Here is an 18,091-nt window from a genome sequence, read left to right as displayed (position 1 = left end):
GAGGAAGGCGAGAGGAGAAAGGGAGGAAGAGGAAGGAGGGAGTCAATCAGCAGGAACAAACAGCTAATGACAAAGAGCATGTAGTCATTTCTAATCTAAATCTACTTCAATCTCTGCTGCTATGCATGAATTTTCACCTGAACAAATAAGAAAATCTGTTTGTCTTCCATCTCTCATAACACAGCAGTGTACAACTAACCTCCACTATGTTGACTGGAGGCGGGGCCATGACGACTTGTGCTGGGAGTGGTGCGACCGTTTCCACTGGCTGGGGCTGGCTGATTGGCAGGGGCTCAGTAGCCAATGGTACGGGGGCAGGGGCAGATGGGGTGGGACTCTTACGTGCCTCTTCCTGTTTCTTCTCCCAGTACGTTCTGTTCAGGTATCGAGCCAGCTGGAGAGAAAACCATTATAGTTCAGGAATGTCCTCTCAACCAAAACATGACTAGACATACTGACCTGGGACCAGTTTCCCAAACACATAAAGATCGTCTTTAGCAGTAAGATCATACATCCATAGGTGGGCAATGGACAACCAGTGATCTAGTAATCACCTTTATGTTTCTGGGAAACTCACCCCAGTATATAGTTCATTTACACTATAGTGCAGTCTGAGCTGTAAATGTAACTGTATCAAATGAGACATAGGTTTAATTCTAGACAGCACAGAGACAGCACAGAGACAGCACAGAGACAGCACAGAGACAGCTCAGAGACAGCACAGAGACAGCACAGAGACAGCACAGAGACAGCACAGAGACAGCACAGGAGACAGCTCAGGAGACAGCTCAGGAGACAGCACAGAGACAGCACAGAGACAGCACAGAGACAGCACAGTAGACAGCTCAGTAGACAGCTCAGTAGACAGCTCAGTAGACAGCTCAGTAGACAGCTCAGTAGACAGCTCAGTAGACAGCACAGAGACAGCACAGAGACAGCACAGAGACAGCACAGAGACAGCACAGAGAGCACAGAGACAGCTCAGAGACAGCACAGAGACAGCACAGTAGACAGCACAGAGACAGCACAGAGACAGCACAGAGACAGCACAGAGACAGCACAGAGACAGCACAGAGACAGCTCAGTAGACAGCTCAGTAGACAGCTCAGTAGACAGCTCAGTAGACAGCTCAGTAGACAACTCAGAAGACAACTCAGAAGACAACTCAGAAGACAGCTCAGAAGACAACTCAGAAGACAACTCAGAAGACAACTCAGAAGACAACTCAGAAGACAGCTCAGTAGACAGCTCAGTAGACAGCTCAGAAGACAGCTCAGAAGACAGCTCAGTAGACAGCTCAGAAGACAGTTCAGTAGACAGCTCAGTAGACAGCTCAGTAGACAGCTCAGAAGACAGCTCAGTAGACAGCTCAGAAGACAACTCAGTACAGCACAGAAGACAGCTCAGAAGACAGCTCAGTAGACAGCTCAGTAGACAGCACAGAGACAGCACAGAGACAGCACAGAGACAACTCAGTAGACAGCTCAGTAGACAGCTCAGTAGACAGCTCAGTAGACAGCTCAGAAGACAACTCAGTAGACAGCACAGAAGACAGCTCAGAAGACAGCTCAGTAGACAACTCAGTAGACAGCTCAGTAGACAGCACAGAGACAGCTCAGAGACAGCTCAGTAGACAGCTCAGTAGACAGCTCAGTAGACAGCTCAGAGACAGCTCAGAGACAGCTCAGAAACAGCACAGAGACAGCTCAGAGACAGCTCAGTAGACAGCACAGGGACAGCTCAAGAGTGTCAGAGTTGACATGTGTCTTACCTCAGGGTCGACATCTTCAGCTGAGGGAGCAGAGGAGTTCTGTGGAGAACACGCACATTATACATCACAACAGAGCCCATACATGGTTAAGTCCATGCATAGTAATTACAGGTGCATGGGCCCCCGGCATAGTAATTACAGGTGCATGGGCCCCCGGCATAGTAATTACAGGTGTATAGGCCCCCGTCATAGTAATTACAGGTGTATAGGCCCCCGGCATAGTAATTACAGGTGTATAGGCCCCCGGCATAGTATTTACAGGTGTATAGTGGTACTTGAATATACACGTTACCATAACAACACATACAGACAGAGTACATGTCTCATTCACCTCTTGACCAACTAGGTGGTTATTGTAAAAGATGACTTAGGGGTCTAAAGAAATATTTAGATAAAATCGTCATAATGTACCAGTTAGAGAAGAAAACAGAGTACATCTAGAGAGAGAGGATGGTGTGAACACAGAGTACATCTAGAGAGAGAGGATGGTGTGAACACAGAGTACATCTATAGAGAGAGAGAGGATGGTGTGAACACAGAGTACATCTAGAGAGAGAGGATGGTGTGAACACAGAGTACATCTATAGAGAGAGAGAGGATGGTGTGAACACAGAGTACATCTAGAGAGAGAGGATGGTGTGAACACAGAGTACATCTATAGAGAGAGGATGGTGTGACACAGAGTACATCTAGAGAGAGAGGATGGTGTGAACACAGAGTACATCTATAGAGAGAGGGGGGATGGTGTGAACACAGAGTACATCTAGAGAGAGAGAGAGGATGGTGTGAACACAGAGTACATCTAGAGAGAGAGAGAGAGGATGGTGTGAACACAGTACATCTAGAGAGAGAGGATGGTGTGAACACAGAGTACATCTATAGAGAGAGAGGATGGTGTGAACACAGAGTACATCTATAGAGAGAGAGAGAATGGAGGGAGTGGATGAGAGTAAGTCTTACCACAGGAGAGGAGTAGAGTGAGTTGACGGGCGGGGCTGAGGAGGTGACTGGGGCGGGGTCAGCTTTGGGGTAGACCCCGTACGAGTTCTTCTGTCTCTGTAGACACACAACATGTATCAGTGTCTTTCCATTCCCACTGTGGAGCTACAGTCCCATGATTTATATACAGCACTACCCACCATCCTCTCCTTCTCCTCAGCCTCGCTCTGTGATAGGGCGATGGCCAGCTGAAGCTCCTCCTCCTCCTGCAGGGCCGCCTCGTCCCGTTTGGGGGGCACCTGGTGAGACAGGGAAGAGAGATGAGACCCACAGGGGAGGGAGGCCCGGAGGGGAGAGGGCCAGGGAGGAACAGGAAGGCCCACACGGGAAAGGGCCAGGGAGGAGAGAGGACCAGGGAGACCCCCAGGGGAAAGGGCCAGGAAGGAGAGAGGACCAGGGAGACCCCCAGGGGAAAGGGCCAGGGAGGAGAGAGGACCAGGGAGGCCCCCAGGGGAAAGGGCCAGGGAGGAGAGAGGACCAGGGAGGGGAAGGTTAGAGGAGAAACACCAGGGAAGGTAAAGCAGGGTGGGCATTGGGTAATAAGCCAATGGCTGCGTTCCAGGTGGTCTTCAATGCAGTTGTGTTTCACTTCTCAGAATATTACTTTTTATCATATTGTTGCAGTTCCAGGATTGATGGTTAACTTGAAAACAGTCCGACAGACGTTGTGAGATCTGATCATCAGAGGGAACACTGCTGCCGCCTCGCTCTCCAACCAAGGGGCATGAATTGAGGAGCAGCCTCACTGCAAACACAGACAACCTGGAACCCCAGACAACCTGGAACCCCAGACAACCTGGAACCCCAGACAACCTGGAACCCCACCGCGGTCAAGGGGGGAGGGAGAGTTAGGAGAAACGGGAGACAGCAGCTGGGCCTGATAAGAATCTAATAACAAAGACTTGTTTTCTGTGTGTTCGAATGGGGGAGGGAGATGATTGGTGATCATTGGGAATCATTTTACCACGTCAAACTACAACCCCGCGCCCCCAAAAAGGCTCATCGAACTACAACTCCCACGTTGTAGTTTATGGCATGTTAAACTGATCCCCATACATCGTCTCTATTGGGGGAGGATGAGACTGTCTGGGTCTGCACTTGAAATGAAACCCTACTCCCTATGTAGTGCACTACCATAGAGCTCTGGTGGTCACAGCCCAAAGTAGTGCACTACCATAGAGCTCTGGTGGTCACAGCCCAAAGTAGTGCACTACCATAGAGCTCTGGTGGTCACAGCCCAAAGTAGTGCACTACCATAGAGCTCTGGTGGTCACAGCCCAAAGTAGTGCACTACCATAGAGCTCTGGTGGTCACAGCCCAAAGTAGTGCACTACCATAGAGCTCTGGTGGTCACAGCCCAAAGTAGTGCACTACCATAGAGCTCTGGTGGTCACAGCCCAAAGTAGTGCACTATGTAGGGAATAGGGGTGCCATTTGGGACGTAGAAACCTTGACCATGGCTATCACCACCAGGGGGGGGGTCATCTCTTAGGCCATACATTCACTTACTGTTTCCTGGACCACTACCTGAGACTGCTGGGACAGGGGGCTGGTCAGGTACTCTGGGGGCAGCTCTGCCGGGCCTGGGGTCACGGACGTGGATGTCCCGACCGGTTTACCCCCTTCAGCTTTCCTAGGCGGGGGAGAGAGGGAAGGGTGGCTGGTGAGGAGAGGGGTCAGAAGGGAGGTCAGGGGTCAGACACACAACTTGGTGAGTCAGAGGTTGTTGGACATGGACAATAACCTGGATGGATGGAAACAGGAAACCGACTGGGAACTGAGCAGCAGAATGGTATTTACAGTAGAAGATCACAGGTATCCATACAGATCATTCGTTTTCTGTACCTACCCACCACATGAAATTATACCACTAGAACATCAACTTCTACAGGCTGATGAAATGCTCTATGAAGGCTGAAGTGGGACATTTTAAATATACAGGCTGATGAAATGGAATTGAGGGTGGTTTTGACTGAGACACTCTCTCTCTCTCCCTCTCTCTAGCCCGATAACTCTCTCTCTCTAGCCCGATAACTCTCGTTCACTCACTAACACTCTCGTTCACTCACTAACTCTTTCGTTCACTCACTAACTCTCTCGTTCACTCACTAACTCTCTCGTTCACTCACTAACTCTCTCGTTCACTCACTAACTCTCTCGTTCACTCACTAACTCTCTCGGTCACTCACTAACACTCTCGGTCACTCACTAACACTCTCGGTCACTCACTAACACTCTCGGTCACTCACTAACACTCTCGGTCACTCACTAACACTCTCGGTAACTCACTAACACTCTCGGTAACTCACTAACACTCTCGTTCACTCACTAACTCTCACTAACTCTCTCGGTCACTCACTAACACTCTCGGTCACTCACTAACACTCTCGGTCACTCACTAACACTCTCGGTCACTCACTAACACTCTCGGTCACTCACTAACACTCTCGGTCACTCACTAACACTCTCGGTCACTCACTAACACTCTCGGTCACTCACTAACACTCTCGGTCACTCACTAACACTCTCGGTCACTCACTAACACTCTCGGTCACTCACTAACACTCTCGGTCACTCACTAACACTCTCGGTCACTCACTAACTCTCTCGGTCACTCACTAACTCTCTCGTTCACTCACTAACACTCTCGGTCACTCACTAACACTCTCGGTGACTCACTAACTCCCTCGTTAACTCACTTGTTGAGCAGCTCGTGGCAGGGCTCACACACACGCACTTCCTTCTCGATGCCAAACTTGGGGATGGTGGAGTACTTGGAGGAACACTTCCCACAGAAGATCTGACCACAGGCTCTACAGTGGTGCTGTAACAGGAGGGAGAGAACGTCAGACAGTCCGTCCTCCCTCCCCTCCCGCCAGTCCGTCCTCCCTCCCCTCCCGCCAGTCCGTCCTCCCTCCCCTCCGGCCAGTCCGTCCTCCCTCCCCTCCCGCCAGTCCGCCGCCAGTCCGTCCTCCCTCCCTCCCGCCAGTCCTCCCTCCCTCCCGCCAGTCCTCCCTCCCTCCCTCCAGTCCGTCCTCCTCCCTCCAGTCCGTCCTCCCTCCCTCCCTCCCTCCCTCCAGTCCGTCCTCCTCCCTCCAGTCCGTCCTCCCTCCCTCCCTCCAGTCCGTCCTCCCTCCCTCCCTCCCTCCCTCCCTCCAGTCCGTCCTCCCTCCCTCCAGTCCGTCCTCCCTCCCTCCCTCCAGTCCGTCCTCCCTCCCTCCCTCCAGTCCGTCCTCCCTCCCTCCCTCCCTCCAGTCCGTCCGTCCTCCCTCCCTCCCTCCAGTCCGTCCTCCCTCCCTCCAGTCCTCCCTCCCTCCCTCCAGTCCGTCCTCCCTCCAGTCCGTCCTCCTCCCTCCCTCCAGTCCGTCCTCCCTCCCTCCCTCCCTCCCTCCAGTCCGTCCTCCCTCCCTCCCTCCAGTCCGTCCTCCCTCCCTCCCTCCCTCCAGTCCGTCCTCCCTCCCTCCCTCCCTCCCTCCAGTCAGTCCGTCCTCCCTCCCTCCATCCCTCCCTCCCTCCAGTCCGTCCTCCCTCCCTCCCTCCCTCCCTCCAGTCCGCCTCCCTCCCTCCCTCCAGTCCGTCCTCCCTCCCGCCAGTCCGTCCTCCCTCCCGCCCTCCCTCCCTCCAGTCCGTCCTCCCTCCCGCCAGTCCGTCCTCCCTCCCGCCAGTCCGTCCTCCCTCCCGCCAGTCCGTCCTCCCTCCCGCCAGTCCGTCCTCCCTCCCGCCAGTTCCGTCCTCCCTCCCTCCAGTCCGTCCTCCCTCCTCCCTCCCTCCCTCCCAGTCCTCCTCCCTCCCTCCCTCCAGTCCGTCCTCCCTCCCTCCCTCCCTCCAGTCCCGTCCTCCCTCCCTCCCTCCCTCCCTCCAGTCAGTCCGTCCTCCCTCCCTCCATCCCTCCCTCCCTCCAGTCCGTCCTCCCTCCCTCCCTCCCTCCAGTCCGTCCTCCTCCCTCCTCCAGTCCGTCCTCCCTCCCGCCAGTCCGTCCTCCCTCCCGCCCTCCCCTCCCTCCAGTCCGTCCTCCCTCCCGCCAGTCCGTCCTCCCTCCCGCCAGTCCGTCCTCCCTCCCGCCAGTCCGTCCTCCCTCCCGCCAGTTCCGTCCTCCCTCCCGCCAGTCCGTCCTCCTCCCGCCAGTCCGTCCTCCCTCCCTCCCGTCCTCCCTCCCTCCCTCCCTCCAGTCCGTCCTCCCTCCCTCCCTCCCTCCAGTCCGTCCTCCCTCCCTCCTCCAGTCAGTCCGTCCTCCCTCCCTCCATCCCTCCTCCCTCCAGTCCGTCCTCCCTCCCTCCCTCCCTCCAGTCCGTCTCCCTCCCTCCCTCCAGTCCGTCCTCCCTCCCGCCAGTCCGTCCTCCCTCCCGCCCTCCCTCCCTCCAGTCCGTCCTCCCTCCCGCCAGTCCGTCCTCCCTCCCGCCAGTCCGTCCTCCCTCCCGCCAGTCCGTCCTCCCTCCCGCCAGTCCGTCCTCCCTCCCGCCAGTCCGTCCTCCCTCCCGCCAGTCCGTCCTCCCTCCCGCCAGTCCGTCCTCCCTCCCGCCAGTCCGTCCTCCCTCCCGCCAGTCCGTCCTCCTCCCTCCCGTCCTCCCTCCCTCCCTCCCTCCAGTCCGTCCTCCCTCCCGCCAGTCCGTCCTCCCTCCCGCCAGTTCCGTCCTCCCTCCCGCCAGTCCGTCCTCCCTCCCGCCAGTCCGTCCTCCCTCCCTCCAGTCCGTCCTCCTCCCCTCCCTCCCTCCCTCCCTCCCGTCCTCCCTCCCTCCTCCCTCCAGTCCGTCCTCCCTCCCTCCCTCCCTCCAGTTCCGTCCTCCCTCCCTCCCTCCCTCCCTCCAGTCAGTCCGTCCTCCCTCCCTCCATCCCTCCCTCCTCCAGTCCGTCCTCCCTCCCTCCCTCCCTCCAGTCCGTCCTCCCTCCCTCCCTCCAGTCCGTCCTCCCTCCCGCCAGTCCGTCCTCCCTCCCGCCCTCCCTCCCTCCAGTCCGTCCTCCCTCCCGCCAGTCCGTCCTCCCTCCCGCCAGTCCGTCCTCCCTCCCGCCAGTCCGTCCTCCCTCCCGCCAGTCCGTCCTCCCTCCCGCCAGTCCGTCCTCCCTCCCGCCAGTCCGTCCTCCCTCCCGCCAGTCCGTCCTCCCTCCCTCCCGTCCTCCCTCCCTCCCTCCCTCCAGTCCGTCCTCCCTCCCTCCCTCCCTCCAGTCCGTCCTCCCTCCCTCCCTCCAGTCAGTCCGTCCTCCTCCCTCCCTCCATCCCTCCCTCCCTCCAGTCCGTCCCTCCCTCCCTCCCTCCCTCCAGTCCGTCCCTCCCTCCCTCCCTCCAGTCCGTCCTCCCTCCCGCCAGTCCGTCCTCCCTCCCGCCCTCCCTCCTCCCTCCCGCCCTCCCTCCCTCCAGTCCGTCCTCCCTCCCGCCAGTCCGTCCTCCCTCCCGCCAGTCCGTCCTCCCTCCCGCCAGTCCGTCCTCCCTCCCGCCAGTCCGTCCTCCCTCCCGCCAGTCCGTCCTCCCTCCCGCCAGTCCGTCCTCCCTCCCGCCAGTCCGTCCTCCCTCCCGCCAGTCCGTCCTCCCTCCCGCCAGTCCGTCCTCCCTCCCGCCAGTCCGTCCTCCCTCCCGCCAGTCCGTCCTCCCTCCCGCCAGTCCGTCCTCCCTCCCGCCAGTCCTCCCTCCCTCCCGCCAGTCCTCCCTCCCTCCCGCCAGTCCTCCCTCCCTCCTGCCAGTCCGTCCTCCCTCTCTCTCTCTCTCCCTCCCGCCAGTCCTTCCTCCCTCCCTCCCTCCCGCCAGTCCGTCCCCCCCTCCCGCCAGTCTGCCATTCCGTCCTCCTGCCAGTCTGCCATTCCGCCAGTCCGTCCTCCTGCCAGTCCGCCATTCCGCCAGTCTGTCATTCCACCAGTCTGCCATGCTACCTTACCTTTCTAGTCATCACTCCAAACTGCACCCGGCAGCGATGACACTCCTCCGCATCCACCCAATCTGGAGCCTGGACACACAGAGAGAGATAGAGAGAGACATTAGAGGTCCTCCTAACAAGCTGAGAACATTCAGTAGTAAGGATGTATCGAACCAGAACAACATCAGTGAGAGGAAGACTCTTACTCTCTCTGCAGCAAACATGGCGTCACTCTCCTTGAACTCTGGAAACACGTGACCTGGAACAACAGGAGATACAAGATGTCCAACAATACAGGATAAAGCTTTTTTTTTAAATACAAGATCAATATTTACTGTGACACTACTCTATTCTGTTTTACTGTGTGTTAGTGACTGTGTGTCTGAATCCCAGATCATAGCCAACCTCCAGACCCTATGGAAAACCTGAGGACAACTGAGAAGAAAGGGATGACAGCTGCCACTATGTTTCCTCCACCGAGCCAATCTTCTCAGGTCTTCAGGAGTGTCTAGGGGGCTAGGGGCTGATCTGGGATCTGACTTACCCTCCACCTTCATGATCTGGTACGTGTCCTGAACCACCTTGTATTTGGGCTCGTTGCGGAAGGCGTGGGCCCAGGCCTGGATCAGGTAGAGGATCTTATTCCTCACGTTGGGCTCCGTCTGTTTCAAGAGGCAAAACATCACCACTCACTGAGTTAGTCACAGATACACTGTAGTACATCACCACTGAGTTAGTCACAGATACACTGTAGTACATCACCACTGAGTTAGTCACAGATACACTGTAGTACATCACCACTCACTGAGTTAGTCACAGATACACTGTAGTACATCACCACTCACTGAGTTAGTCACAGATACACTGTAGTACTCAGTGAGTGGTTATGTACAACTTCACAAGAACAACTTTTATAGACAGATAAACTGCATTTAAAAACACAAAAAACTGGGCACCTCAGTCGCCTGACAAACACAACACTTCCTTCTTCCAGAATAGAAGACAATACGAGGCTATACTATAATAATATGATATGAATACACCTAGACTGATAATACTAGGCTATACTATAATAATATGATATGAATACACCTAGACTGATAATACTAGGCTATACTATAATAATATGATATGAATACACCTAGACTGAAACAAGGTTCTACACCTAGACTGAAACAAGGTTCTACACCTAGACTGAAACAAGGTTCTACACCTAGACTGAAACAAGGTTCTAACCTAGACTGAAACAAGGTTCTAACCTAGACTGAAACAAGGTTCTACACCTAGACTGAAACAAGGTTCTAACCTAGGTAGAGAGACTTGTTTTACCAGAACAACAATTCTCTAGAGAAATACTTCAAACTTAAAGGTTTCCTTCAGTCCTTTCCCCCCTAAATAATCCCATTCCAGACGTCACTTCAGAGACTACATGTTCAGAGTGTTGTCTTGCTGTGTTCTCTCACAGAGAGTAGAGACTTGTGCTGGGAAGTCCCTCAGTCGGTCTGACCTGAATCAGCGTGTGACCAAGCTATGACACCACCATCAGGAAGTCAACAGAAGGTCACCTGACAAGGGTGGGGAGCCAATCAAAAGACTGCAATGTCATGCTGTATAGTGTATCCAAATGAACTGTTCAAGAGGGTGCACCCTTAACATACCATTCACAATCAGATAGATATGCGTGGTGTAGAACAGATATAACTGTCAGGTAGAATAGGGGCGGCAGCGTAGCCTAGTGGTTAGAGCGTTGGACAAGTAACCGAAAGGTTGTGAGTTCGAATCCCCGAGTTGACAAGGTACAAATCTGTCGTTCTGCCTCTAGGCTTTCATTGAAAATAAGAATTTGTTCTTAACTGACTTGCCTGGTTAAATAAAGGTTAAAGGTTAAAAAATAGACAGATTTCAGTTTTATTCATAAAATATCTATCTTGTTCTGAACATTGCAGATAGAAATGCATTGTGTAGAACATACAATTGACAGTCCTGTAAGGAATCGTGTCAACTACACTCATTAGGCTACATTTCTATGTGGAAAACTGAATGACCTCTGGCCAGCTCCCAGGTTGGGTTCAAATACTATTTGAAAATCATTTTAAAGACTTGATCAAGGCTTGATTTCGCTCACCTGGAGAAATGCAACCAATAGAATAGTCTGAAAACGGCAAACCCTGCAGATTCTGGCACTCCAGACAGGTTTAAGTAAAACACCAGAAATATTTGGAAGACTTCGAACCCTATTTGAACCCAGGTCTGCAGTTCACTACAGCACCCGTGGGTGATTATGAGGCTAAGACGCAGGGTGAAAAGGTCATAAGGATTGGAGTGTGCAGCACAAGGCTCAGACATATCCCCCAGACAGATCACACTGTGTGTGTAAAAACTAGTACAAACTGTAGCTGGCCATGAAGCCGATTTCAGTAGTAGAGGGACCATGAATACATCTGCCATCTAGACACGGTGGAGAAATCAGAGCAGAGGGAGAGGTGTCTGCTGTGTTATTACAGCCGTTCTGGTGTGCTGTGATCGCCATGGTTTACGTCCCAAACGGCACACTATTCCCTACATAGTGCACTACTTTATACCAGAGTCCTATGTGGGCCCTGGTCAAAAGTAGCGCACTAGGGAACAGGGTGTAATTTGGGAGGCAAGCCCATGTCAGCTGACTGGGTCACAGCCTAGTCTTAGCTTCCCTCCTTTACCCAACTCAACCACAAGAGCTCCAGAGAAAGAGGGCATTCCTTCCACAAGGAGCCCTCTGGGCTGAAGTTTCCTCTAGGTTCAGATCTAGGGTCAGTTTCCCCTCCCCCACTCCAAACCTTAACCATTAGTGGGGCGGGGGGAGGGCAAAACTGACCCAAGATCAGTGTCGAGGGAGAACCCCCCCCCCCGTCCGTCCAGAAGAAACCCTCACGTGATTGGATTAGTACTTCAGTGCTACAGCCCAACACTCCCAGTTTCTACACTGAGATCACAATAAGTTGGATCTTGTAAAACTGACAGTCGACATAAAACCAAGACATTCCTTTTCTGACCTAAATTGAAATTGAAATGCTAACATGCTTGTATTATTCTAATGTGTAGTTTGATTCCTGTCCCTTCAATCTCTTCTCTCATCACAAACATACCTGTTCCTGTCCCTTCATCCTCTTGGCTCACCACAAACATACCTGTTCCTGTCCCTTCATCCTCTTGGCTCACCACAAACATACCTGTTCCTGTCCCTTCATCCTCTTGGCTCACCACAAACATAACGGTTCCTGTCCCTTCATCCTCTTGGCTCACCACAAACTTAACTGGCCCTATGAGAGCTGTCTGAATGGAAGTAACCCAAGGAGGAGATTGATGGGATGTAGGCCTGTAGAAGACCACAGCAGACCAGTCCACTCTAGAGTAACACTCCTATACAACAAGGAGATTGATGGGATGTAGGCCTGTAGAAGACCACAGCAGACCAGTCCACTCTAGAGTAACACTCCTATACAACAAGGAGATTGATGGGATGTAGGCCTGTAGAAGACCACAGCAGACCAGTCCACTCTAGAGTAACACTCCTATACAACAAGGAGGAGACTGATGGGATGTAGGCCTGTAGAAGACCACAGCAGACCAGTCCACTCTAGAGTAACACTCCTATACAACAAGGAGGAGATTGATGGGATGTAGGCCTGTAGAAGACCACAGCAGACTAGTCCACTCTAGAGTAAATCAATTCAAATCAAATGTATTTATATAGCCCTTCGTACATCAGCTGATATCTCAAAGTGCTGTACAGAAACCCAGCCTAAAACCCCAAACAGCAAGCAATGCAGGTGTAGAAGCACGGTGGCTAGGAAAAACTCCCTAGAAAGGCCAATACCTAGGAAGAAACCTAGAGAGGAACCAGGCTATGCGGGGGGTGGCCAGTCCTCTTATAACAGAACATGGCCAAGATGTTCAAATGTTCATAAATGACCAGCATGGTCCAATAATAATAATCACAGTAGTTGTCGAGGGTGCAGCAAGTCAGCACCTCAGGAGTAAATGTCAGTTGGCTTTTCATAGCCGATCATTAAGAGTATCCCTCTGCTATGATGCTAAGAAAGATGGTGCATGACAGGGGTGAAAGGGAGGTGTAGAAGGGGTGGAGGAGGTGTAGAAGGGGTGTTGTAGAGGGGTGAATGGAAGGTGTAGAGGGGTGGAGGAGGTGTAGAAGGGGTGTTGTAGAGGGGGTGAATGGAAGGTGTAGAGGGGGTGGAGGAGGTGTAGAAGGGGTGTTGTAGAGGGGGTGAAGGGGATGTAGAGGGGGTGAAGGAGGGGTAGAGGGGCTGAAGGGGGGTTAGAGGGGCTGAAGGGGTTGGTAGAGGGCTGAAGGAGGGGTAGAGGGGCTGAAGGAGGTGTAGAGGGGCTGAAGGAGGTGTAGAGGGGCTGAAGGAGGTGTAGAGGGGGCTGAAGGAGGTGTAGAGGGGCTGAAGGAGGTGTAGAGGGGCTGAAGGAGGTGTAGAGGGGCTGAAGGAGGGGTAGAGGGGCTGAAGGAGGGGTAGAGGGCTGAAGGAGGGGTAGAGGGGCTGAAGGAGGTGTAGAGGGGGTGAAGGAGGGGTAGAGGGGCTGAAGGAGGTGTAGAGGGGGTGAAGGAGGGGTAGAGGGGCTGAAGGAGGTGTAGAGGGGGTGAAAGGGGTGTAGAGGGGGCAAAGAGGGGCTGAAAGAGGTGTAGAGGGGCTGAATCAAGACAGGGTCACCTTCAGTAGATCCTTCAGCTCCTCCATGGTGGTTTTACAGGCCACCTCATCATGGACCGTCTGACCACAGTTCTTCACTACTGACTCCAACACCTGACAGGGGGAAGAAACAACACAGAGGCCCAATTCTTCTGATTACGCCTCACGTCAGACCTTTCACTATGGAACTAGCCTGTCACCGTGGTTACACCGACAGCATCATTACGCAAAATGTTACGCAGCATCATCTGGGTAGCCTAGTGGTTAGAGCGTTGGACTAGTAACCGGAAGGTTGCAAGTTCAAATCCCCGAGCTGACAAGGTACAAATCTGTCGTTCTGCCCCTGAACAGGCAGTTAACCCACTGTTCCCAGGCCGTCATTGAAAATAAGAATTTGTTCTTAACTGACTTGCCTGGTTAAATAAAGGTAAAATAAATTTTAAAATATGTGGGCAACTGAAGTTCAACATTCACCTTCTGCTACCATTTCTGTCGAGCCGTCGACACATACAGTTTGATGCTTACGTTTGATAAATCCAACCTGTACATCACACAGAACACACTGCCTCTGCAGCGCTGCAAGGCAAACACAGCGTTCCACTGGAAACTAACGTACCTCTGGTGTATCCAAATGGAATCACGCTGTCGGTGTGATGGAGGCGTATAGATCTGTCGGTGTGATGGAGGCGTATAGATCTGTCGGTGTGATGGAGGCGGGTGTGGATGAGGCGTATAGATCTGTCGGTGTGATGGAGGCGTATAGAATCTGTCGGTGGATGGAGGCGTATAGATCTGTCGGTGTGATGGAGCGTATGATCTGTCGGTGTGATGGAGGCCGTATAGATTCTGTCGGTGTGATGGAGGCGTATAGATCTGTCGGTGTGATGGAGGCGTATAGATCTGTCGGTGTGATGGAGGCGTATAGATCTGTCGGTGTGATGGAGGCGTATAGATCTGTCGGTGTGATGGAGGCGTATAGATCTGTCGGTGTGATGGAGGCGTATAGATCTGTCGGTGTGATGGAGGCGTATAGATCTGTCGTGTGATGGAGGCGTATAGATCTGTCGGTGTGATGGAGGCGTATAGATCTGTCGTGTGATGGAGGCGTATAGATCTGTCGTGTGATGGAGGCGTATAGATCTGTCGGTGTGATGGAGGCGTATAGATCTTGTCGGTGTGATGGAGGCGTATAGATCTGTCGGTGTGATGGAGGCGTATAGATCTGTCGTGTGTGATGGAGGCGTATAGATCTGTCGGTGTGATGGAGGCGTATAGATCTGTCGGTGTGATGGAGGCGTATAGATCTGTCGGTGTGATGGAGGCGTATAGATCTGTCGGTGTGATGGAGGCGTATAGATCTGTCGTGTGATGGAGGCGTATAGATCTGTCGTGTGATGGAGGCGTATAGATCTGTCGTGTGATGGAGGCGTATAGATCTGTCGGTGTGATGGAGGCGTATAGATCTGTCGGTGTGATGGAGGCGTATAGATCTGTCGGTGTGATGGAGGCGTATAGATCTGTCGGTGTGGATGGAGGCGTATAGATCTGTCGGTGTGATGGAGGCGTATAGATCTGTCGGTGTGATGGAGGCGTATAGATCTGTCGGTGTGATGAGGCGTAGAATATCTGTCGGTGTGATGGAGCATCTGTCGGTGTGATGGAGGCGTATAGATCTGTCGGTGTTGTTGATGGAGGCGTATAGATCTGTCGGTGTGATGGAGGCGTATAGATCTGTCGGTGTGATGGAGGCGTATAGATCTGTCGTGTGATGGAGGCGTATAGATCTGTCGGTGTGATGGAGGCGTATAGATCTGTCGGTGTGATGGAGGCGTATAGATCTGTCGGTGTGATGGAGGCGTATAGATCTGTCGGTGTGATGGAGGCGTATAGATCTGTCGGTGTGATGGAGGCGTATAGATCTGTCGGTGTGATGGAGGCGTATAGATCTGTCGGTGTGATGGAGGCGTATAGATCTGTCGGTGTGATGGAGGCGTATAGATCTGTCGGTGTGATGGAGGCGTATAGATCTGTCGGTGTGATGGAGGCGTATAGATCTGTCGGTGTGATGGAGGCGTATAGATCTGTCGGTGTGATGGAGGCGTATAGATCTGTCGGTGTGATGGAGGCGTATAGATCTGTCGGTGTGATGGAGGCGTATAGATCTGTCGGTGTGATGGAGGCGTATAGATCTGTCGGTGTGATGGAGGCGTATAGATCTGTCGGTGTGATGGAGGCGTATAGATCTGTCGGTGTGATGGAGGCGTATAGATCTGTCGTGTGATGGAGGCGTATAGATCTGTCGGTGTGATGGAGGCGTATAGATCTGTCGGTGTGATGGAGGCGTATAGATCTGTCGGTGTGATGGAGGCGTATAGATCTGTCGTGTGATGGAGGCGTATAGATCTGTCGGTGTGATGGAGGCGTATAGATCTGTCGTGTGATGGAGGCGTATAGATCTGTCGGTGTGATGGAGGCGTATAGAATCTGTCGGTGTGATGGAGGCGTATAGATCTGTCGGTGTGATGGAGGGGTATAGATCTGTCGGTGTGATGGAGGCGTATAGATCTGTCGGTGTGATGGAGGCGTATAGATCTGTCGTGTGATGGAGGCGTATAGATCTGTCGTGTGATGGAGGCGTATAGATCTGTCGGTGTGATGGAGGCGTATAGATCTGTCGAGATGGAGGCGTATAGATCTGTCGTGTGATGGAGGCGTATAGATCTGTCGGTGTGATGGAGGCGTATAGATCTGTCGTGTGATGGAGGCGTATAGATCTGTCGGTGTGATGGAGGCGTATAGATCTGTCGGTGTGATGGAGGCGTATAGATCTGTCGGTGTGATGGAGGCGTATAGATCTGTCGGTGTGATGGAGGCGTATAGATCTGTCGGTGTGATGGAGGCGTATATATATATATCTGGATATAATTTCCTTAACGCATTCATTATTCAAAACATCTGAATATGGCCCAATGTGAATAATTGATGAGCCGTCCTGTAAAGCAGCACTAGAAGGTTATGATTGTGTCGTTACAAGTGGGAGTGGTTCAGCGTAGATCCACGCAGCATTGGTCAGTCTCGTAACCCACCTCAAGACCATAAAGGGCCACATGCGGGTTCTTATCCATTAGCTTCTTCTTAATGGCTCCGATGGCATACTTCGCCCTGCAGGAAGAAAAAGACGTTGATCAGACCAGACACACTTCTATCGTGTGGAGAAACATGGGGCTAGTTCCAATTATTTTTCAAATGGTTCCTTCCTTCCTTCCTTCCTAGGCCTCATCATGGAAACACTTAAGGACTTCTCCACTGCAATTATCCAATCACAGAGATTAGGCTAGTGATTACCAGAAGGAAGGAAGGATTCTAAGTATTTGATCAGGGCTGTGGTGTACCCGGCACTCTACTACTCACTGTGTGTCTCCTTGACGAATGAGATCACAGATCTGCAGGATGGACTCCCAGTCTGTCTCCAGCAGCAGCTGACTGGTTGCTTTATCTGCAGACAGAGAGGAGAGGGTTCAGTGTCTCACATGTCTTTCATTCAAGATCATCATAAACATTTACGTCATTCAGCAGAATGTTTTCCAGAGCGACTTACAGTCAGTGCATTAATCTTAAAATAGCTTGGTGAGACAACCACATATCACAGTCGTAGCAAGTACACATTCCCTCAATAAAGTAGCTATCAGCTAAGTCAGTGTTAGTAAGAAAAGAGAAGTGTGAGGGTCTTTTAACCAGGGTGGATAAGACAAAACCTTACACCTGAAAGCATAGGCTATTTCTCTAAACAGTGGAGTTGTGTGTTTGCTTGTGAGCAGGTGAAATTGATTGTGACTAGCACCTATTCAAAATCATTAATGACTGAGAAAGCAGCCTTTCCCACATCACAATTTTAATTCAGAGTTTAGACTACAACATGAACATGTCCAGGCATGACGTGTGGACCTATACAAATGTAACTGATCATATTATTCGATCCCTGTTGGGAAGGAAACAGAGGATTTCTCCATTCAGTAAATGATGGGGGTGGGGTAGGCCTAGTTAGTGATTAATAGTGAGTGGATCCAGGTATGCTGTTATGGAATGCATTTCTACACAGTAACTAACTAGCTTGCGGCCGTTGCAAAACTAAGAGGAAACGTCGGTAACCGGGAATGAGCCTGTATGTTATTATGATTGACACAAACCTTCGGCCTTTTCTGTGGGCCAGTTTATGATGTGTTGGCCTTACATTATTATGCCAACACAGGGCTCAACAATAGGCACTGGCACCCTCAATAACATCAGAGCACTTGAAGCAATCTACTGATGATTACAGTTGTCAGCGAGTTGTCTGAACTGTTTAGGGGTTGAAGTTAGTCTACGATGACTGATAAGAACATATGTCTGGTGACGTTGTCTGGCGCAGTGGGGTGAGCTGGATAGATAGCCCACTAAGCTACTACTAGCAAACGAGCTAATATATCTAGAACAACTAGCTAGCTGGATGGCAAATAATGAAAGTTATGCAAATTATAAAAACAATTATTTATGTCTGACGATCGGGGATATCCAACAAAACAAATATGTTTGTATTTTTTATTTTATGTCGGGAAAATCGGGGCGCAACGCACCCACACAACATCCTCTGATTGCGTTGCTAGCATGCTAGCTAGCCAAGCTAACCTAGGCTAGACAAAATGCCTGGCATGTAAACATAGTTTTTGGTAGATTAAATGACATGTTATCGATAAGCAGTTACACTGCAATACTCGATAGAAAAGACGATACTCGATTAGAGGCCT

General features: G+C 52.1%; 1 protein-coding gene across 9 annotated transcripts in view; it reads right to left on the bottom strand.

The window, feature by feature from the left end:
* Positions 1 to 18,091, bottom strand: part of LOC116360007 (hepatocyte growth factor-regulated tyrosine kinase substrate-like) — a 31,759-nt gene that overhangs the window by 13,351 nt on the left and 317 nt on the right. For 3 of the 9 annotated variants that reach the window (XM_031814415.1, XM_031814414.1, XM_031814413.1), the window contains exons 2-13: positions 16,719 to 16,803; positions 16,394 to 16,469; positions 13,329 to 13,421; positions 9,158 to 9,275; positions 8,820 to 8,872; positions 8,635 to 8,703; positions 5,470 to 5,594; positions 4,280 to 4,430; positions 2,911 to 3,009; positions 2,732 to 2,827; positions 1,772 to 1,810; positions 200 to 394 (exon numbers count right to left, since the gene is read on the bottom strand). In XM_031814415.1, coding sequence (XP_031670275.1) covers positions 200 to 394; positions 1,772 to 1,810; positions 2,732 to 2,827; positions 2,911 to 3,009; positions 4,280 to 4,430; positions 5,470 to 5,594; positions 8,635 to 8,703; positions 8,820 to 8,872; positions 9,158 to 9,275; positions 13,329 to 13,421; positions 16,394 to 16,469; positions 16,719 to 16,803 — 1,199 coding nt within the window. The remainder of the gene's footprint in view (positions 1 to 199; positions 395 to 1,771; positions 1,811 to 2,731; positions 2,828 to 2,910; positions 3,010 to 4,279; positions 4,431 to 5,469; positions 5,595 to 8,634; positions 8,704 to 8,819; positions 8,873 to 9,157; positions 9,276 to 13,328; positions 13,422 to 16,393; positions 16,470 to 16,718; positions 16,804 to 18,091) is intronic. The other 6 variants (XM_031814421.1, XM_031814420.1, XM_031814419.1 and 3 more) reach the window with 3 other exon arrangements.

Source organism: Oncorhynchus kisutch, unplaced genomic scaffold, assembly GCF_002021735.2.
Source record: "Oncorhynchus kisutch isolate 150728-3 unplaced genomic scaffold, Okis_V2 Okis06b-Okis10b_hom, whole genome shotgun sequence".
In the NCBI taxonomy this organism is placed as follows: Eukaryota; Metazoa; Chordata; class Actinopteri; order Salmoniformes; family Salmonidae; genus Oncorhynchus; species Oncorhynchus kisutch.
The sequence above is the reverse complement of the archived record's forward strand: the minus strand, read 5'-3'. Positions and strand labels throughout refer to the sequence as shown.